At 30.5% G+C, this 22,673-nt stretch overlaps 2 protein-coding genes across 2 annotated transcripts; one reads left to right on the top strand and one right to left on the bottom strand.

Moving 5' to 3' along the window:
- Nucleotides 1-11,519: 11,519 nt before the first annotated feature.
- LOC111417376 (Tubulin-binding cofactor E) lies at nt 11,520-13,641 on the bottom strand. The gene is made up of 5 exons (XM_023049632.2): nt 13,268-13,641; nt 13,010-13,213; nt 12,363-12,945; nt 12,025-12,310; nt 11,520-11,972 (listed from the first exon to the last, which is right to left on the bottom strand). The coding sequence occupies exons 1-5, from the start codon at nt 13,456-13,458 to the stop codon at nt 11,677-11,679; spliced, it is 1,560 nt and encodes a 519-aa protein (XP_022905400.1). The 5' UTR covers nt 13,459-13,641; the 3' UTR covers nt 11,520-11,676.
- A 728-nt stretch (nt 13,642-14,369) lies between these two features.
- Nucleotides 14,370-20,012, top strand: LOC111417366 (protein claret segregational). Its single transcript, XM_023049622.2, has 3 exons — nt 14,370-14,580; nt 18,143-19,105; nt 19,162-20,012. The coding sequence occupies exons 1-3, from the start codon at nt 14,481-14,483 to the stop codon at nt 19,848-19,850; spliced, it is 1,752 nt and encodes a 583-aa protein (XP_022905390.1). The 5' UTR covers nt 14,370-14,480; the 3' UTR covers nt 19,851-20,012.
- The last annotated feature ends 2,661 nt before the right edge of the window (nt 20,013-22,673 follow it).

Genomic DNA, 22,673 nt, shown 5'->3' with positions numbered 1-22,673 from the left:
TAAAATGAAGCTATTAATTTCATTTATATCATAACTATTTTAAAGATATTATTGGTATTAATAAACTAAGCTAATGTTTCTCTTTCTAGCTAAACTATTGAAAGCATATATTTTCAGTATTCTGTGTTCTACGCGTTTGTTCTGCTCACAAAGGTTATTCTCAGGATTCTTCTATAACACCACATCTCAAATGCTTGAAGCTGGTCGATATTATTTTTCTTAAATGTCTACGATTCCATGCCATATAAAAGCACTGGAAACACATAGCTGCATAATACGTTCTTCAATTTGTTGAACACAATTCTCGCTACGCGATCCATTAGTCTTTGCAGTTACTTTACTGATGTTGTTGGTTCGTTTACTTTTACTCTGGTTACGCTGCCAATGCTTCCTGTATGATGTTTTCTGAGTTCAAGTTAAAAAGTAATAGCGAAAGAATGCATGTTTGCCTTACACTTCGTTTTATCTTGTTTTGAACCAAAACCCCATCTCTGCCAAAACCTAAACTGAACATAACAGAATTCCGTTAACACGTTTTAACGTTTTGGCATTCAGAAGTCATAACTAAAAAAAATAATTCACAAAGAATTTCACATTCAATGATATGCTGTATTGTGTATGGCTTCTGTGAGGGAAATACTGACAGGTGTATATAAAGAAGGAGTTAGAAAAAAGATTGCAAAGTTATTGTAATTAAGTAAAATCGATACTTAAAAAATAAAAATTCGTTAATTTTCTTATAATTAAGCAAGAAAAAGAATTATAACGACAACAAAAGAAACTTATATCCTTGTTTCAATGTTGATTTGGAGAATATGAAGCTTAAAGGATAACAGCGACCGGAAGAAGAAGCACTCAAAAGAGCGACAGCGTCCGAAAAGAGAAACGAAATTTGTAGAACAGCGACTGGACAGAGAAGCGATGCTCAGGGGGCAACAACAAACGAAAGGACTACGCTTCTCCTTTCGATTGCTTCAAATTAGAAGAAATAAAAATTCTACATTAAGTTTAGGTTCTTTGAGAGACCATAAACTTTGAGTTGAGCAAATGTTTACTTGAGATGGCCTTGATGACCCAGTTTTTTGGATGCCAGAAATGTTGATTCCTACCATCTAAAGACTATTTTAACCAGTTGCAATTGTTGTGAACAAAATCACCATCTAAACCTAAAAACTAAAGTAGTAAAAGATGGACTTCAAAATAGATCTAGAAAAACTATTATAACAGAAAAGTACATAAAGGAGAAGTCAGAAAAAATATTGCAAAGTTATTGTTTATATTTATTTATTTACAGGGTGAGTTACCAGCACATAATATACACGTGTTCCATTTAAAAAACTTATGAAAAAGCAATTTGAAAAACATCAAAATTTACAATGTTTTATGAACACGCTGTATAATGTATCTAATATCTTTGGAGCCTATCATCAACCTACAAGCTTTGGCTATTATCCGACATAGTTTAAAGGCAAAATGAGTAAAAATGTCGTTTTTACACAAGGACAGTAGAATCTAACAGGACTGCTACATTCATTGTAGTGACAACCTGCCCGCAAACTACGTCATACCATTTGCCACGCCCAGCTCTATGCGTTTGCTGTGTATTTTTAGAGGTTATATCGGAGGCGTATTCATTTTATTTTTGAAGTTTTATTTTTTTAGACGTATTGATGTCTATCATGTAACCTCTAAATCTCAAAAAACACAGCAAACGCATAGCACTCAATGACAGTTAACAGGGCGTGGCAAATAGTGTGACGTAGAGTGCGGGCAACCAACCCGTAGTGGGCTACAAAAATACAATGCATGTAGCAGTCCTGTTAGATTCTACTGTCCTTGGGTTTTACATAGTTTTTAAAAAGATCCTGCAACGGGCATATTTTGGAAAAACAATCGAATATCTCAGGAAGTATTAACGCTGTGAGTTAGTAACATGTACGGTTAGATAACTAAATTTAATTATATCTTCACAATATAGTCAAATATATAGGGCGTTCCATTTAAACAAATGTAACAAATGCAACACCCTGTAAAAATGAATATAATTTTACGTTAAAAAAAATGCGAATCAAACAACTTTGGTTTAAAACATTTTCTTCTATCTCAAATGATTTAGTAGTTATCGACCGCCGGGATATTGATAACTCACCCTGTATAAAAAAAGCAGAAACTTTAAATGCGTCAATTTTGACACAGAGTGTGGTTTTTGAGGTTTAAAAAAATAAGAATTTAGAAGAAGTAGTTAATTTTCTTATAGGGAGCAAAAGAGTCATGTCATTTATTATTATTATTAATAATTTGTACCTCCTCTGAAAGTTCGTTCTCTACATCTACTCTAGTCACGTGATTTAATTAAATTTGTGTTATTATTCTGATATCATTCGTTATCTTTGATCTTTGATCACTATGGATATTTTCATCAAGTGGTTTCTGTTGCATCTCATCGTCAAACAGTTCCTGGTTTCCCCTTAAAGCCTGGGATTATCTTATAATCATTGTTTAGTAAAATACTCATTTTGTTCGCTTTTTTAATCTCCGCTAATCTTTTAATCTTTTTATGTAGATTGAAATCATCATGCCTCGTTTGCATTTCCTTCAGTTAAGTTGCAAAATTTTTCTTATGGACTAAGCAATATCAAAGATTTCTAAAGGATCAAAAGACGTTCTAAGAATTTTCGAGAATATTTGCATTATTCTGTAGAAATTTGTGGCAGAACTTCAGTAATATCTAAATAATAGAACTATCGAGGAACATTGTGATATCAAGGCAACAAAGAACAAAGAGGGCATAAAAGAATGAACATTTACTTACCAAACTCATCACGATATGTTACAATAAAAAACTTTCCAATTAGTTGCTTCAATTTCTACAATTAACAATTTATGATTTATATTACTTTAGGTATTACGTAAAATACGAGACACAAGAAATGATTACAGTGCAGAAATTCCAGCTTGATCGAAGACATGGAACAGTTCAGAATTACTCTGATTAGAGCATTACAGTTCACGACCCTTTAAGTTAATTAAAACATGTGTGTAGTATCCTTTGCCGAAGAGGCAAGTTTTTCAATATTTTCGTTCTAATAATTCTAATAATTGAACGATTTTGGTCTACAATTTTAAAAAATAGCATTGAGAAATGTGTTTTGGTAAAAATCCAATTTGAATCAACCAAAACGTGGGAGTGCAACAACATGTTTACAATCATTTACACCAACTTGTTGATATTTTTCACGTTTTTATCAAAGTTTGAAGTATTCTTGTTTAATCTAAGTGTTTTTTCCAATACTAAACATTTAGATTTGAACCTCAAAAGGAATAAATAATAAGAAAGTCTTAAAAGATATTAAAGCGCAATTAAATAATATTGTCTTCAAATTTTTTTTGATTCAATTTAAAGAAAGATACTTAAATTAAACGAAATTATAAATAAATGTGGTAATGAGATTTTTAGATTTATTTCAACATTTTCAACCCGGATAGAGAGATACGAAATACATATTGAGATATAAAAACCGTAAATGGGTAAAAATTTAAAAATTCTTGATACTGCGAAATGTTGGCGAAGTTGAATCATTTACAAGATATTCAAAAACAACAAAATAATAAGAGGAATCGCAGAAAAATGTTCAATTAACTTTCAATTTAATTGAATAACAAATATTTATGGCTGATTTAATTAACTGAAATTAATTTCTAATAAGTGATTATATTACTTATTTGTACATTTACATAATTTTAATTAGGGTTGATTATTAAAGAAATGTTATCTAAATAAATTCATAAAACGATGATGCGGAAGTAAACATTTATTTTATTAAAACAGATAAAGATGTAATTAATCTCTAATTAGGTGCAGGTCCATGCCCTTGATTAGACTTGAATTATTATGTGGGGAAAAATTTTAATACCAAATTAAAAGTAAAAGTTTCAGTGTTGCGAAAACAAAACAAATCCCGTTCAAAAGGTTATCAAATTCTTTAGAGCTGATTTTTTTTCGTTTAACGTTGTAATCACTACCACGAGACTACATTAGCAACAGGAATAATAATAAATTAATTTATTATGTGTTGTAATTCTCTGGAATTCGTCAGATTTTATTTGAAATGTAAATGGTACATGGTACAACCTGAAATATTCTTATTAAACATTGTTAAGATCATCCAAATGGTTAACTTAAATTGAGAATAAAGTTATGCAGACATTTTCGAATTTCTCGAATATTACATGCGATTTAAATGGTTCATAGTACAAAGTGATTAACCCTTGAAATTTGAAACTTAACATTTTAAATTCATTATTGATTACCGAAAGTCCATAAAATGTCTTTTATTAACAAAAGTGTACTTAATAACGAAATGTTTCACTTTTATTGATTTACCGGAAGATGGATTGCTCTTTTGTGTTGACCCTTGATTTGGTATTTTTGTTTGAAACATCGCACACGCCGTGGATAGCCATGAGAAGCAACAAATAAGTACTTATTTTGTTTATTCACGTGATTTACAAAAGACCTCAAGGATTTTCGACCCATAAATAAACTCTCTTATTACATTATCTATTATAAAGATTAATTGTTTATTTAGATTTTCGGCAAATCTTTGATTTAGGATTAAAAGCGTCCTCTTTGCATAATAATATCCGGATGATATCTAAAATTCAAAGATAATAAAAGAAAACTAAGATTATGTTTGCATTTAAGCGATTTTCTTTTAAACGTTGAATTTTTATTTAATTTAATTTTATTTTTTGGGACAAGTTGGACATGGTATTCATTTAAACAGAAATTTAGATGTGTTTAAAATTAATTAGTAAATGTGCGAAAACATGGACTAGACGTTGTTATCAGTTCGTTTTGCATGGCTGGTAATTACTCAAAATATGCAAAACAAAACTTGTTAAATCATAATTGCTAACTTGTGAAATAAACCAAGAGATATCGATCTGGCTATATATTAATGAACCAATATGATGTATTATACCACATTTTCGAATTTCTTTTACGATTATATAAAGTAAAGAAGCTTTGAAATGAATTCGTTAAATTCTTAGACCGTGAGTAACGAAAGTTTTTGAAATAATTGTAAATTTCAACATTATTTTTACATCAACCGAGTTGTTTATCCTAAATTCTTGCTAATCATCTTTCTATAGAAACAGTTAATTTTTAAAAAACAATGTTATTTACGAGTAATTTTAATGGAATGTTTAAAGAAGCTAATTAATTATTATAATAAATAAATAATTGTGATGGAAATATTTAGGGAATGCTATAATTAACATCAAAATGGTGAATATCTGTTTATCACAATTTAGAGTTGATTAATATACTCTGCAATATTTTTTAACAAAAACGATCGTATTTTAAGATACATTTTATTATTTACTATATTTGATAGCAAGAATTAAAAGACATTTAATCAAAAATAAATTTAATACTTAACGAGAATATTGTTTGTTCTTACGATGACTTCACCAAATGGAAGCAATATTTTATCGATGATTCTAGTAAATAAAGATCCTCCAAACACAAGCCTTTAGTATACACTTGCATTTATCATATACCGCGATTACACAATGAAGACTCAATCATAACAATGGCTGTTGGAAGAAATAATGATCATATGTAAAGATGAAACTTCTATTTATCCCTTATAGAATAATATAAATAAATAATATAGATCGACAATTTTACATGTTGCAAAATTACTGGCTAATAATGAACTAAAAATGATTTAATTAACATGGCTGATGAAGCTACTGATTGTGACCATGATTCTAATGAAGAAGAATTTAAATCCGTTGCATTTACCTATACAAAGTTAGCCCTCAACTTTTCTAGTACTCAATTAGATAAGATTTTCGTGTGTAGTATTCATTATAACAAGATTGATTTAACTAATTCTGACAAAAAATATTTCATTCGAAAGCTTAATCTTTGGCTTAATGTGAAAGTAGGAAGGCTCGATTCTACGACTTGAAGCCAGATTGCACCTAAGGTAATATTTTATTTCTATAGATAAATTCCCTTAATTGCTCACACCAAATCTTCTCCGCAAAGAATTTCTTAACCTTTTCCAAACGTTAGGAAATTGACATTTGATATGCAGGAGTTGACAATATTTTTTATTTGATGAATTATGTGTTTAGGAATATTTAACCCATCGACTCCTGCAGAATTGCTTCTTATTGAGCGAATAATCGTCTCTATGTCCAAATCAGTTCAAAATTAAATGAACCTTTTGCAACAATATTATTCATATAAAAATAATACAAATCAATGACACGCTGTTTTCTGTATAACATTTTGTTTTCATTTAAATTTATTTAAACGCTTAAGTTTAACTTAATGTAGACATTGTCATGAATATTAAAAATAACAAAAAGTGTTCAATAAGATAACCTGCAATTAAGTAATTAAAAATATTTTTATTATTGTTATTATATTAATTTAAAATTTTTCCATGATAAACGTTGTGATTATGCAACGAAAAGTAATCGTATCAATTTCGTGCAATTCCAAGAACACTAAAAAAATAAACCTGAATTTTTCCTTTTTGTCCAGCTGTCGAATAAATAATTCTGCAAAATGTGTAGGCGTCACCTCTTAGTTTACACCAATCGGAATTACCCACTCGAATCTGTTGCTGACTGCAATAATAAGTATATATTTATAATATTTATTCTGTATGAATTTAGAATATTGGTATAAAATAATTTTATTGATTTTAAAAGAATAGTTCATGGGATAAATTTAACAAGAAGATGGGAAAGGCGACCCTTAATAAATGTAATTATTGATAACTTTGGGATAAATGAGTCAAAACCATTTTGTTTTTACAACGATTAAAACGATATAAGCGTAAACCGTAACTCATCTTCAAAACATTTCCTTATTGTGCCTCTTACTCTCTAAAAATTTGATAGGAGGGGCGGTAGTTTTTAAATAACAATCTTAAAATTAATATATTCCAATCAACTTAATACAGACATCAACACCCAAACAACAATTCATCAAAGCATGTATTTTTAGCAATAACCGATAAATCTTCAAAACAACGGGAACATTCTGCGCAAAAAATTAATTGCTATTCCTACAACAATAAATAATAAAAAAAAATAATTTCTTATCTTTCAGTGACGTAACTCAACAATAAGTATCATAAAATAAAATAGGTTTTTTATCTATATTCCTAATTTCATTTGTATTTTATAAATATACATAATGTACCTACTAAAATCGAGATCTATTTTAGCTCATTTACTTATTAATAATATTAAAGATATAGGCTGAGTAAATAATTATTTGTAAAGATCAATGACCGTTTAGTGCGAAATAAAGACCCAGACAACCCAGACCACGACAAAGCCAAAATAATAACAGCAGCATATAAAACACTAAAATCGTAAAAGAGAAGCGCTCGAAATCAATGCAAAACGAGTATTGACGTCGCCGGGCCCCTCATATCTTCAGATAACCTTAATTAATTGTATGTCGAATCGTTTAATTGGCATCTTAAATTAGTTTTAAAATCGAGTCTTTTATTTGCACGACTCATCAAGATATTTACGGTATGCACTTGTATATTATTGGTAAACAGCTACTCTTGGATATCAAATTTATTTAAAATTGCGAAAGTGTGGATGTACTTGGATAAGAAATGGTAATTCAACTGCGCATATTTCATTTTATATTTAAATTGTTTAAATCAAACAATAAAAAATTGTTTACAAAAAAGATACAGGAATAAACTTATATTTACTACGTTGATATAATATATCAATTGATACATATTATGTATCAAAGGACTTCAGCACTATTATTTAAAATATTCTATTTATCGATTCAGTTAATTAAATGATATAACGAAGAATAATCTTAAAATAATGTTTAATCTGTTCCTATCAATGTTTACTTTCATTTAATAAAAAAACAATTAAATGTAAAAAAATCTTCGCCAAAAACTAATCTGTTAATTAAGGCAAGGTCGGCTGATTATCAGCTACAATGTTGTGTAATCTTACAACAATAAAAAATCACTTAATTTCTTCAAATTTGTTGGCAAGTAGTAACAATAATTACGCGTTAATTAGGTTAAATTAAAAATATACATGCTTTAAATGTTAATCATATTTATTTTTAATCTTTAATAAAAATATATTTTTAATTTTGACGTTTTAAAAATAACTAAGAATATCCCAAAACCGTTATTTAATTTACCCACAAAAATGAGTTATGTTTATGTAATAACATAAGCGCTATATGCCCTCGTTTGTTATCAGCGATGGGAATTATATTCGTTGTTATTGTAAACTCAGTTGTAAACAGGTTTCAGAGTTATATTTAGCTATAATGAGATCGTGAAACGCAATTATTTAATTAGTACCCTAGATATAACAAGATTAGGGTTGACTTGTAAAATTTTTAAAACGCATTATTTACTACAAATAGCGTACGTAGTACGTTTTGTTATTAACCTAAAGTTAACAAGATAAGAATACATCTCATAGATACGTATATCCTAAGTCTTATTGAAAATTTTGTTTTGTATTTCCTTGGGTTCTTTTCTAACTGTAAATAATTTTGACAGACTGAGACAATTTTGACTCTACAGGTAATCCAAGCGTACGCACCAACAACCGCCGCTGAAGACGTAGAGGACCATGTTTATTGTCGTGATGGGAGACTTTAACGCAAGGAAATGACAGACCCAACGATCATTGGGTACTGGATTACTTGAGTTCAGGAGGTCTATTCTGCATGAACACTCAAGAAACCACCCCAAAGGAAGAAGACATGGAAAGCCTAAATAACAGGGTACAAATGAGATCGATACCCTCATGGAGGAGCGTCAAATAAATTGAGACGCGGAAGGATACAAAGCTCTTAATAAGATCATGCGGAAAGATCTGAGAAATCATTGGTTCTTCAAACAAGCGGAGACAATACCTTGCGAGTTATTAAAAAAGGCATTAATTCATATAGCACAAATACGAGTAATAGAAAATTGTGCACTTTGGATCAATCTTGGAACAACATCAATAAAGCAGAAATAAGGACTGCAACCGTTATCGCAGTCTGCATCCCAGAAAATATAGCTACAAATGAAGACATTATGTATAAGGAAATCATGATTTCCCAATAATTTAAACTTACTTCTTAACGTTGTACAACCAGTACTTCCACCTCTCATTATGTATAACATTCTTATTTCTTCTGATTATATATGATCTATTATATTTTTATTGTAATCATTTTGTATGATACAGTTTTGTGACTTCCCCAACGCAATTGTTAATCAATTTCTCCTGCATAAGTTTAGTATGCGAACAAAACCCAAATTCAGTATTGTTTTTGAGATGTTCATAGACACAGCTGGTTCACAGTACGGGTTCCTTATTATTTAATTACAAAAAGACAAAATATGGAAAGACGATCATGAAATTTTTGCGAACTTCAACTTTAGGAAATGCACTTCAACTTGACACTACATCAGTACCACAAAATACTCTTTTGTCAAATACAGATACGAAGTAATTGTAGTGGGTGAGTCACGGCTCTTGAAAAATTACTTAATACAATCATATTTCAAGATTTAAATGGTCATAACGCATTTTTTATAATCGGTTATGACGGATTGTGAAAACTCATTTGACATTTTGATATTAAAGTTCTATATTTATAGCAAAATAATTGAAGTTAAGCCAGAAAATGTAATTTTTGTAATACTTAAAACATGTATACTACATTACTTCATTAAAAAAAAATTGGCTGTGCCTCAATGGTAAGACCTAGCGGTTTGGAAAAAAATCCATGTCTGCCACGTGGGCAAGAGAAATAGCTGGAAAAGGGACGTAACTGTCATAAAGAAACATAAAATTCCTGCTATCTTGGAATGTTAGATGATCAGCTATAACTTTAACACCATCATTTGAAAGCTTGAATAATGTGGCATCGTTTTGTTTTGCGACATTTCTCATATTTGTCATAATAGAGAGGAGGTATACATGGAGGAAAATGGATGGGACACTCAAAACTTCTGGTTTAAACAGGACGGAACCACTTCTTAAGCGGCCCTTACACGATCAATAGTATTGATAATACAACCATCAATCCTCGTGGTAACCAGTCTCAATACTTCACTACCTTACATGATCAATATTATTGTCAATACGTTTGCTCAATACCTTTTTACCGAACAGGGTGAATCTATGTAGTTTTACTCAGTTATTTGCCGATTTTTCCCTTTCAAATATGGATAATCGTACAAAAGCTTGTGTAGCTATTATTTTGAAGCTTGGAACTACTCGACTAGTGAAACGCAAACACAGGATGAAAGAATGGTTGAAGAAGAGAGATGAATATTCTCATCTAGTACTGTTCAAAGAAATCAGTCTCTGCAATGTTGATGATTTCAAGAACTAAGATGGTTGAACCATTTTTGAAAAGACAGGATAGCAATATGAGAAGAAGTATAAGTGTTAGGGAAAGATTAGCCTTAACCCTGAGGTACTTGGCCATAGGAAAAAATTTTGAAGACTTGAAGTTTTCTGTCATAATGTCCCCAGCAACTATCAGCAAAGCTGTAATAGAAACCTGTGAAACCTTTATATATGTTCTACAAGACTACATGGAGATAGTTTGTATTGCTCGATGAAATTACGAAGAACATGTTGTTCACCATCATGGGAACTGGATGAACCAACACTATCTCTCTCGTGTTGTACGTCAACGTCAGTTAATGGGTCGATCATTTTCACCTCTTCTTCACAGACGCGCTGCTTGAACTAAACTGAGTGTAATGTAGAAAATCAGAATTAAACCTGTTTTCATATCATCTGGGCTAAAATAACATATGTTTTTTCAGTGTGTTGATAGACATGTTTTGTTATTGCTACAATTAAATAGAAGTATTTAATTTTGAATGTTGAGTATTACACTGAGTATTCATGGAAATATTGGCGCCAACCCTACACGGTCAATAGTATAGTCAATATCCCTCCAATTTTCAGTATTGATGTCCGAAAATCAGAAAATCCGGATTTTTATCAATACTCCATCAATATTTAACGTCATTAAAATTTTTCACCTTACACGGTCAATATTATTGTTAATATGCTAAGGTATTGTCAATATTATTGATCGTGTAAGGGCCGCTTTACACCGCGATAGTTTCAATGAATTTCGTAGTTATAACATTTCCATGATACCTTTAACAGCCAGGAATCTGTCACCTTGGCGTGATGAAATTTAACGAATCTTTGTCATTTTAATTTTTCTTTTGCAGTACAATAAAACTTTCGTTCATTAATTAGAGTTAGTGCTTTTTTCATCCCCGTATCGCCAAAATTAAAGGTATGGCGTCGATTTCAAATGTGTTGAGTCTCATCTATGACTCTTATCTTGTTGATATAACTCATGATTACAACCATTCACTAGCGACAGAGTCTAAGACCCAATCTGATTTCTTCACAATAACTAACTACATTTATAGTAAAAGAAGAAACAAGCTAAATAAATTTAAATTGTAATGACATGTAATTTATTTAATAAAAAGAACTTATTTAATTCATTTAAGCCATTAATTCTTTTTTACTTTTATTTCATATATTATAAATATAAATACAAAGATTAATTAAAAAATTAGAAATTTATATAAATGAAAAGAAAATTCACATCTGAACCAAAATTCTATCACCATCTTGCATGGAATAAAATCCCAACTCCTTACAATCATCATTCAAATTAATTTCAATATTACTTTTAGTATTGCTTGTATATATCAAGGTTGGGCGATCGGTTAATTGAAATAATTTTTGCACCAAAGTGCCTAATTTTTGAACCAACATAGATGGAGGTAATTTTTTTCTAATGATTCGCTCGTTAAATATGATTTGTAATTCGGTTAATGTACCCTTTATGATTTTTGAAGTTGTTTTCATTTCAGATTCTTCAGGCATTCCATGTTCTAAAAAGAAATGTTAATTATTAGGATAATCAAATATAATCAAAATTATTACTTGTTATTAAGTCGTCGTATCGATTATGTTTCTTTAAAAACTCCTTTCGTTGATCATAATCTTTTAATGATAAATACTCCAAGCCATATTTTTTTAAATAACGATATTCAGCGCCACGTCGTTCATCCGATTGAAGAGTAGTTCCGTTAAGAACTTTTAAATTTTCTAATCGGGCTATTATTAGCTCTGTACTAATAACAAATGATTCCTTATCCAAAATAGGGTTGTTAATAAATTTTAAATCCTCTAGTTTTTGTAGTTTGTTTAATTCTCCAACAGATTCCCACTAAAACCCAATTTGCTTAGAAGTAAATTCAAAATCATAAATAAATTCTTACATCATTAATCAAGTTATTTGTTAAAACTAATTTTTTTAAATGAGAAAAATCTATGATTTTTTCTTGATCCTCAAAATATATTTTATTCAATTTTATATTTTCTAAAATCATCTGTTCCAAGTTCTTTAAAAATTTTAATTTTAAAATTTCCTCCCAATTTTGAATTAGATTGTTTTCCAAGTCTAATAATTTTAAATGAACCAATTTATGATCTTCTGGTGTATCCAATGTGGTTATATTATTATTGGGAACTCTTAGTTCTTCTAAATTAGGAAAAATTTTTCCCAGTTGTAAAACGTTATTCCAGGTTAATTTCATTGCATTACAAATTAATACTCTTACAGATCCGTAACAATAATCATCTAAATCTGGTGGAAACTCTAAAATATTTTCACTAACATTTAACCACTCCAAGTTATCCAATTGAGAGCAAATATCGAAAATTGTTAACCAGCTTTTTATTAAATTCTTTGAAATATCCAATTCTATTATATTTGGACATAATGCTCTTATACTACCAGGATCGCCGGATGTATAAACACTTTGTAAACGTAAATTTACAACTTTTAAATTCCAAAAATCACTATGTATAAAATTTAATTAAAATAAAAAATGTGTTGCAAAAAAATTACTGTATATACTTATACCTTTGTTTATCTGTAATTTTATCAAACCCAACCAACTTAAGAAAGGGAGCATTAATACATTGTTGTACAGATTGTAACTGTTGTTCATGAAGTTTTGCCGTAACGTCATCATCATGTCTTCCATATCGTGATGTTAAAGCCGTCACAGCAGTTTGGCCCAAATTAACTTTCTCAGGACGTACGAATGACCCAGATGTTGGAAAACTAACTCATTTAATATATTTATAAAGCATTAATTTTTTAATACTATTTTTTTACCTAGCTTCAAAATAACACACCCCCTTGATTGTTCCATTGTGTTTCCCTCTTGTTGGATCATCCCAATCTACTCCAATCCAAATCCCTGCATAATCGCTAACTTGGCCTATATATTTAATTGTTCCAATGTACCCTAAACATTCTATTCGATTTCCAATTACCGGTGTTCTTTCACAGTTGTTCAACATCATTAAAACGTTTTATAGGTTATGTGGTTGGACATGGGTGACATTTAAATAATTTTTGACGGGTACTTTTAGAAGTTAAGTTTATTTCTATTTAGTATTAAATAAATCTATTAAATTGTTATTAAAAAATATTAATTAAAAATAAATTCTAATTTACAACGTTTAATTTTAAATATACAACCAATAGATGTCACTTTTATCACAAATTTTAACTGAAAATGAAAAATATATATTATTATATTAAAATAATATATTTTAACCGTTTTTACGTGATTTTACAAAGAACATTTTTATTAATAAAGGCGTATTTGTATGGTATAAACGTCGCGTGTAAAAAACGAATTATGTGATATCATCGGAGATTCATGTTTGCTTCCGGCATTTTAGGGTGTTATTATCCGCAATTACTGAAGTTTTCAAAATTTATTAATTATATTTTTAATTGGCTACAGAAACTATGTAATATCGCAAATTAATCATCATAACCTCCAAACCACTCCAAACATGCTGAATGACAGTTTTGTTTATTTATTAAATTTCAGAGATGCCAACCTATAAAATGTGCCATAATAATCTAAAAAGGTGTATGAAGTGAATAAACTTACTTCGAATAAACGAAGTAATAAAAGTAATAAAATCGATAAATTTCATCAAAATTAAGCGGTCAATTTATCTTAATAAACATTATACAAATGGTACTTTAAATTTGGTTACCACCTAAATATTTATTTTATGATTTATAAATGTTTGACAAATTATAAATGATTTAATAAATTAATTATTAAAAAAACAATAATATAAATATTTGTTATTTAATTTATTTTTATTTTTGAATTTTCTAATTATAGTATTGGTTAATAGATGTCACTTAATGGTTAATGACTAACTTGAATATAGCTGTTTATCAAATATTTGAAAAGAAGCATGTTTAACGGTTGTGACGGTTAATCTTTGAATCCTTTGAGTTGTTTAAGACCTCATCTGTTCTTCCTCAGTGTTCTTTTTAGAAAATTTCAGCTAATAAAATGGATAAACCTACTTCTCGTTTACCATTGAAGAGAAAATTACCAATTTCTAATAACGAACAATCATCGTCAAATAAACCGCATTTAAACCGGCCCAAAAGTAAGTAAATCTTTGCAAACTCTCATATATGTCACGCCATCGTTATTTGTATCATATTTCAATTTGAAACTAAATTGTTGTTTTACAATACTGTAAGAGAATAATTTATTGGAATACTTTGGTTAAATACCGAATTTTTAATATTATTTCAAAGAAATGTCAATAATTAAGTTATAAGCTTAATTTTTGCCACTCCGGCTTTTATATATCTCCAGAGTTAGCAGACATTATGATAAAAGAAAAAACTGATTTGTATGGAATTTTGCACCAACTTTGAAGAGACATTGCTATGGAATTCCAAAGGAAAAATTAAAAAAGGTGAAGTAATTGTATATCAACAAGGATAAACTACGATTATGAAATGAAAAAACAAAGAGGATGTTTGCGTTCTTTCTACAATACCTAATACTGAAACAAAGGAAACTAAAAGAAGAAGAGTATTAAATTGATACTTTCTAGCCGATCAATACTTACCACAGTCTTGATACTTATTGTTATAACCACATATCTGATACTTATAAGTAAGATAATATGTATCTTACTACTCTTAAGATAATATGTAAGATAATTACTACAATTTTAATATTACTCAGGTTTGTTCTCTCTAAAATTTAGAGAGAATATAGGTTTTTTAGAGTCTAAATGATGTGTACGGTCTGAAACCAGTTATAATAGACATGTTTACACTGTAAACATTTATCTCCTATTTTGTAGTCATGTGAAATACAGTCATGTACAAATACAGTCAGTATATAAATACAATATAAGACAAATAGAAAAACATTCAATGACAACTTGCTTGCTATATGCTATACAAAGATTAAAATTTTTAACTGGGTTTTCCGTTATAAATTTATAAATGATTAAAAATGAAATAAAAGAAATAACACCAGAGCAGAATAGTCATACCAGACTATTTTATTTTAATTAAGTGTAAATATTCCTGTACTACAAAAATAATAAAACCTAAAAAAAAACAAACAATAATAACTAAATAAAAATTCAAAGCAATTTGTCACTCTTCTATATCACTACATTTATGTAATCGATTAATATTTACCTTACTTTTTCTGGACTAATTCTATTTCTTTCTGAAATAATTATTCCAGCTTTAGAGAATAGCCTCTCGCAGGGAACTGAAGTTCCCTGAAGTTGTTACACTATTTGTTTAAGGTATGGGAAATTATATGCGTGTTCACGCCACCATTTGAGTGAATCTTTATGTCTTGGCAATAGATCTTCTTCCAGGTATATTAACTATTTAATTAACTTATTAACTATTTCGATTATAGTCCTGGAATTAGAATGGTGGCTTTTAGGTTTTATGATATTTCATCTTCTTTATTATCAACATTTCCATCAAATTGGACATCTTCCTGCACGTCGTCGTGCATGAAATGATTTTTCTTGTTGACTGCAGTATTTTTGATTCTACAAGCGGCAATTAGTGCTTTTTTGGCATTTTCTGCCAAATTGTTGGTTAACAAATCCAATCAATTTGAATCGCAGATCTAGAAATGTCGAAACAGCTTATGTATTGCACATTTATATATTATCAAATCTACTAATCAGCTGAGATGTTATTTTTATGAATGTTTCTTGTATGATCATCCTTGATAAATTTTTATGAAAGTTTTTCGCAAATATCAAGTCCATTCGCTAAAGGGATTACGAAAGATCCTGTGGCATAGTTTTCTCCACTCATAATTTTAGTAATTTTGTCGAATGGTTTTAGAATCTCGCATAATTTTTGGAACATTTTCTATTCATCTGAACTTAAGACAGAAATGTCTACATCCAATATTGCTATGGTACTTCTAATGGCTTCTAATTCGACAAATCGGCTCAACATATAATAAGTCGAATTCCAGCAAGTCGAATTGTTGTAAGATGTTTCCACCAAATATCTTACAACAATTTTAATGGCGTTTTTCCGGAATTTTCGTGATAAATCCTTTTAAAGTGGGAGACGATCCTTTTTATTTTTCATATCAGTAGGGAAATATGAGATGTTTTCAAACAATTTTGCAATACTAAATTTATTGAGTGAGCAAAACATCCAAAATTGTTCAGTTTTAGTTCAGCTGTAGTAGCATTTTTAATATCTGATGCATTGTCAGAAACAAGTAGTATAACTTTATCTGCTATATTTAATCTGCAGTTATTTTTTTAATTTCAATAGCTAAGTTTTTACCCGTATATGGTGTCCTTCCATAATTTTACACTCTAGTAAAATCGTTTTCAATTCAAAGTTTTTATTTATCATTTGCGCTGTTAAAGCTATATAACTTTTGGTGTTTATGGAGGTCAGTCTATGGTGGTGAGTGATTTTAAAAGGTATGTCCACACCAAACAAACACAGAGGAACATTGTGTTCCTGATTGTCGTAACCTGTTTAGGAAGCAGAAACAATAACAAATTTATCGTAAACATTTTGTCCACACCGAGAAAACTCATTTTAGTCGCTCATCACTGTCAGCCATCCACCAAAAGTGGTTGGCTGACACTTATACCAGTAAACACTCTGCCGACAGGGCCTCGTTGGTTGTCTAAGTTATCATTGGGGCCCACATTATAGTATGTTGCCCCTTGCACCGCATATGGAAATTGACTCCCAAGCCTACGTTAAAACCAACGTGACATATGTGATTGTTTGAAAGATGATGGAATTTGAAAATGGTAGTCACACAACAACTTTCTGAATGTTTGCTTCTTTTGCGAAGAATTTGCTTGCTGACGCAGTGGTGTGGTTCATTGATCAGGCTTATTTCCATACCTCAGGATATCATATCTCAGCGATATCATTTTATGAAAGGCCTCCTCATTCGAATTGGGCCACAGTTAGGACTGCGGTATTAAGGCAGATTGGTAATCATTGGGACACATTTTTTTTTCGAAGAGTACAAACGCACGGTAACAATAAATTCGGAGCGTTATGTGGACATGCCTGGCAATTTTTTTCTGCCAACTCTTGAAAATACTGTTGTTGGCGAAGTATGGTTTCAGCAAGATGGAGCGTTTGCCCACACATCACGAATTTCAATTCATGTTATGAGAGAAAGTTTTCCAGGTGATATCTCGTGGCCCGCACGTTTGCCAGATTTAGCCCCATACCTCAAATTGAAAGAAATCAACCGTCTTGCAACTCTGGAAGCAGTATAAAAAGAATATGTTACGTTGGAGAGAGTCCACTTGCACTTCAGAAATGGGCTACAACAGTACAACAGTCGGCAACAACGGTGGAAGCAGTATAAAAACAATATGTTACGTTGGAGAGAGTCCACTTGCACTTCAGAAATGGGCTACAACAGTACAACAGTCGACAACAACGGTGGACACTTGCCAAATTTCTTTTTAGAACAATCTGATCCCAAATTGACACCAAACTTTCCATGTTAGTTCATAATGCTAATAAAAGAAAATTTTAAAATGTAAAACCTTTTATATAAGTGTACATTACTGTTAGTAACGTCAATAAAATAATTTAGTTGGTTAACTAGATAACAAAAAATAATTACTTAAATATATATTTAACGAATTGTATTTGTTTTTTCTTTTAAAGATTTGAGACGTTCTAAATCAGTTACTGATTTGAAGCTATCGAAAGGTTTGGAATCAACATCTGTTGTAACATTAGGAAAACGACCAGCCCCTGTTATGAAAGCACCAATCGTAAAACCACCGAAGCTAGTAAAAGCGAATCCTAAACCGGAAAAAGAGAATAATAGTAAGCCACATCCTCGTATAGCACCATACGATTACAAAGGCAGATTCAATGCTTTATCTGAACGTTTTGACAAATTCAAAGCTGCTCATCTGACGTGTAAAGACACACAAAATTCGTATGAGGACTTGTCAAAGAAATATGAATCTCTAAAAGACGAATTTGATGAAATGAAACCTAAATATGAATTACAATATGCCGAATTAAGCAAGTATAAAAGTGACTGTAAGGATTTAAAAAAAGAAGTGACGAGTTTAAAAACAAAATTACAAAAGAGTGATAATGTAGTAAAATATCTTCAAATTCAATCTGAAGAACAAGAAATTAAAATAGAAAAATTAAACGATACCAATCAGAAATTTGAACTAAGATTAGAAGATATGGGCAATTTGATAGATAAGCAGCGGAAAAGAATTGAAGAAGCCGATAAAGAACGAAGGGTTTTACATAATTTGGTCCAAGAACTAAAGGGAAATATACGAGTATTTTGCCGGGTTCGACCCCCGTTGTCCACTGAGGATCAACGACTAACTCTCGACGTTAATTATAATTCTGATAAAATTGAAATTAGGACGCCACAAACCTCCAGCGTTAATGCTAAAACAAACGCACCTCTTGTACAGGAATTTTCTTATGATGCTGTCTTCCCACCTAGAGCAACTCAAAAAGAAATTTTTGAAGATCTAGATATGCTTGTACAGTCAGCGTTAGATGGTTACCATGTTTGTGTATTTGCTTATGGACAAACCGGATCAGGAAAAACATATACTATGCAAGGAAATCCCTCGGAAAATGACCGTGGTAAGTATCAATCAAACATGATTACAGAAATCATATCAAAAATTTTTTTTTTTAAGGTATGATCCCGCGGTCAGTCGAATCTCTATTTAAAAGAATATCAGATTTAAAGATAGCGGGTTGGACGTATGAAGTAGAAGCAAGTTTCTTGGAAGTGTACAATGAACAAATTAAAGATTTGTTGAATCCATTATCAAAATTACCACATGAAATAAAATACAACGAAGGAAAAGGAGTTATCGTCACAAATTTGGAAATAAAAACTGTCAAATCAGATTCTGAATTGCAAGCATTAATATCTACAGCTGATCGAAACAGGGCAGTAGCCGTGACGAATTATAATGAACATAGTTCAAGATCTCACTCTGTCACCAAGATCACCCTCCGTGGAGTTGGTGACAATAACACGACGATTTTAAATGGGTCGATAAACTTAGTTGATTTGGCAGGTTCGGAAAACGCGAAGTTGAGTGACACTATAACAGAAACTAAACATATTAATAAGAGTTTGGCTGCACTTGGAAATGTAATGTTGGCTTTGCACAATGGTAATCGACATGTTCCTTACAGAAATTCGAAGCTGACTTATTTATTGGGTTCTTGTTTAGGGGGCAATTCTAAGACATTAATGTTTCTAAATATTGCCCCTTTCCAGGATTGTTTCTCGGAAACAATAAACGCTTTGAGATTTGCACAACAAGTAAAAAATGTAAAAATGAATTTTAAAAAAAACAAGTGTATGTTATAGTTTTAAAAATATTAGCATTTTAATTTTAAATATTTTGAATTGTATTATTATTTATGTATAGTTACGTTATTATTAAGTATTAACAATTTTTTATGTTTAAATATATAAGTAATTTTTTTAATGAGAGAGACAAAATAAAGGGTAATGTGTGAAAAGGAACAATATGACAAATGTACATATCCACGGCTAAACGAAACAGGTCGATAGCTGCGAGGGATTACAATGAGCATAGATCAAGATCTCATTTTATATTAGGATTTATATTTTAAAGATTTTAATACGGAAACAGCGGTTTTAAGTGGTTCAATAATCTTACAATTAATTGATTTTGTTAGTTTGAAAAACAGTGACGTTACAATAACAGTATCTGACTATATAAATAAGAGTTTATATATTCTCATAAAATTAAACCATATAGAAATTGGAAGTTAGTATATTCATTGGGGATTAGAAAACAAACTTGAAACCTTAATATTGTTTCAATGTAAGTGACTTTTATAGTTAATAGTTTTGAATTCAATTGTGTTGTGTAGATACATTATTACAAATTTTGAATTTAATTTAACAATTTAAGTATTGATGACTAACCCCCTGGTGGAATATGCTTTAAGAGAAAGATTACGAGAGAAATGTACTATAATTGCTATACCAAAAAATGAAACGTTTTATGCATCTTCATGAAAACAAAAATTAATGTTTTGTGTGCTTGTGATCTTAGTTTTATTTGTATCTTAATAATATGCGTTACTTTGTTATGTGAATTTATATATCTAACAATATTTCTTTTTTATCCTGTCAGAGAATTATGATAAAATAAATAAGTTGTTAGAAAAGCGACTCAAAAGAAAACTCGCTTATATTCCTTAAGACTCGCCTATCTTTTCATCTACCATAAGAGCCTCCTGCGAAACCACCAAACAAAGATATTTCAGACAAATGTAAATATTGTTATTTATGTCCTGTCCGGCGGTACAGAAAAACAAAATATATGTGCTATCAAACCGATATACGTAATATATGTAAAGAATGTATAAAAGATAATTATTTAAACACTTTTTCTAACATAAACATAGGTCGTTAATATATAAATTTAAATGAGAAATCTCCCTTGCAAGCCTCTTGTTTTTTTGAAGAAGTCGTTTCTTCATAAATGTTTGTTTAAATAACACTAGATTTTATTGACCATGAGTAACATTGTACTAATACTAATTAAATTTAATTATGTTGCCGATTTTGTTTGCATCATCATCAATTTTTTATTTACAATATTCAAGAATACTTGTATGGTTGCTTTCAGGCAACCGTTTTTATAATTGATGGTTTTGTGCTTATGAGTTATAAAACGTTTCTAAAAATGTGTATACGGAGTATCATGGCATAGCTGACATTGTTACAGTGAATCTGCAATTTGTTTAGTGATAATTTTTTTTCTGGAATTGAAGGGATTCAACTTTATTATCCACTTCCGTCATCTGAGGTTCGTTTTCCCCAATTGCAACCCGTCTAACAATAGGTAATTTCCAATCCTACTTTTACATTAATTCCGTCACCTGTACTTACCTCACAGCCAAGTAATGGTATATCGCCAATAAGATAACTGAAAGTCATAAAAATTTGTTATTGATCTTGATTGTTTAGACATGCGCAGATCTTAACAGCGTAGGTAAGTAAAATTCTCTGATTGCCCTCAGTAAACGATGTTGCGCTTCATTGCGTTTGCAGTGATGACAATCTATTGGGATTTTACCAAATGCGTCCAGGGCATATACAGAGAACTAAAATTTTATCATGCTATGGCCAACTTAACACAGATAAGGTTAACATATTGGTAACATAAATTTCAAAACTGCATACGGTAACCTTTTTCTGTTTTATCCTTGTCCACAGAGGGGCATCAACACGGAATTATAATCTTTAGGGACTACAATTCTGCTTAAATATGACTCTTGGGTGTGGTTGGGTTGGAGATACCAGAAGATTCATCAGCAATCCAGTAGCTTCCAGAAAACGAAAATAATTAAAACGACATTGTAATTATTTGGTTCTCGCGTTTACATCACGTCATTGTGGACACAATAAGCTTTCCCTTTTCTCTATCTAGAGAAGAAAGAAACCGGCTATTTATTTGATTTTATTATATATACTGGCGCAAAAACAGAACTTTATCCTGATAATGGAGATATTGGGTTAGCTTCATCTAGGGAGATGAAACCCTACTTGGATCAACACCACGTATTGTTGGTTGACTACCATATCAGTTAGTGCTCGATTTTTTCAGTATTTATATAAAAAGTAAGTAGTACTATAGACATATAAAAAGGATAGTACGGTGAAGTTAAACAGAAAAGGGATGACCATGTTTAAGGAAAAGTAAATACCACAGTAAATAAAGCAATAATGAAGTCTACTGTAAAGGAAAATTACAGAACAGGGAAATAAGTACAAAAACGCGAGTGTGTACTAGAATATAATAGGTTTGTTCCAACAAGCCGTCGGACTCGTCCGTTACTCGTCAAATGCAATCGCACATGTCAAGTAATGTCGTCACATTTCAGCGGATTTCATAGCATTATTTAACTGTGCGATTGTATTTGACGAGTCCACGACGAGTTAAACCGCTGGTTGGAACAAACCTAATATAAAAATGGGATCGGTTCAGAAAATAAATCGTCTACCTTTTGGAACAGGAGTAGAAAATGCATTAAGATTGACCTAAAGGCATTTTTCAAGCCATGTTCCACCACCTGCTGCTTAAAAATCACGGACCCAAAGGCGTTGTCATGTTTGCAGCATAACAAAACCAAGAAAATGTCAAAAAGGACA

Source organism: Onthophagus taurus, chromosome 1 (assembly GCF_036711975.1).
Source record: "Onthophagus taurus isolate NC chromosome 1, IU_Otau_3.0, whole genome shotgun sequence".
NCBI lineage: Eukaryota > Metazoa > Arthropoda > Insecta > Coleoptera > Scarabaeidae > Onthophagus > Onthophagus taurus.
Note: the sequence above shows the minus strand (reverse complement) of the source record. Positions and strands in the feature narration are given on the sequence as shown.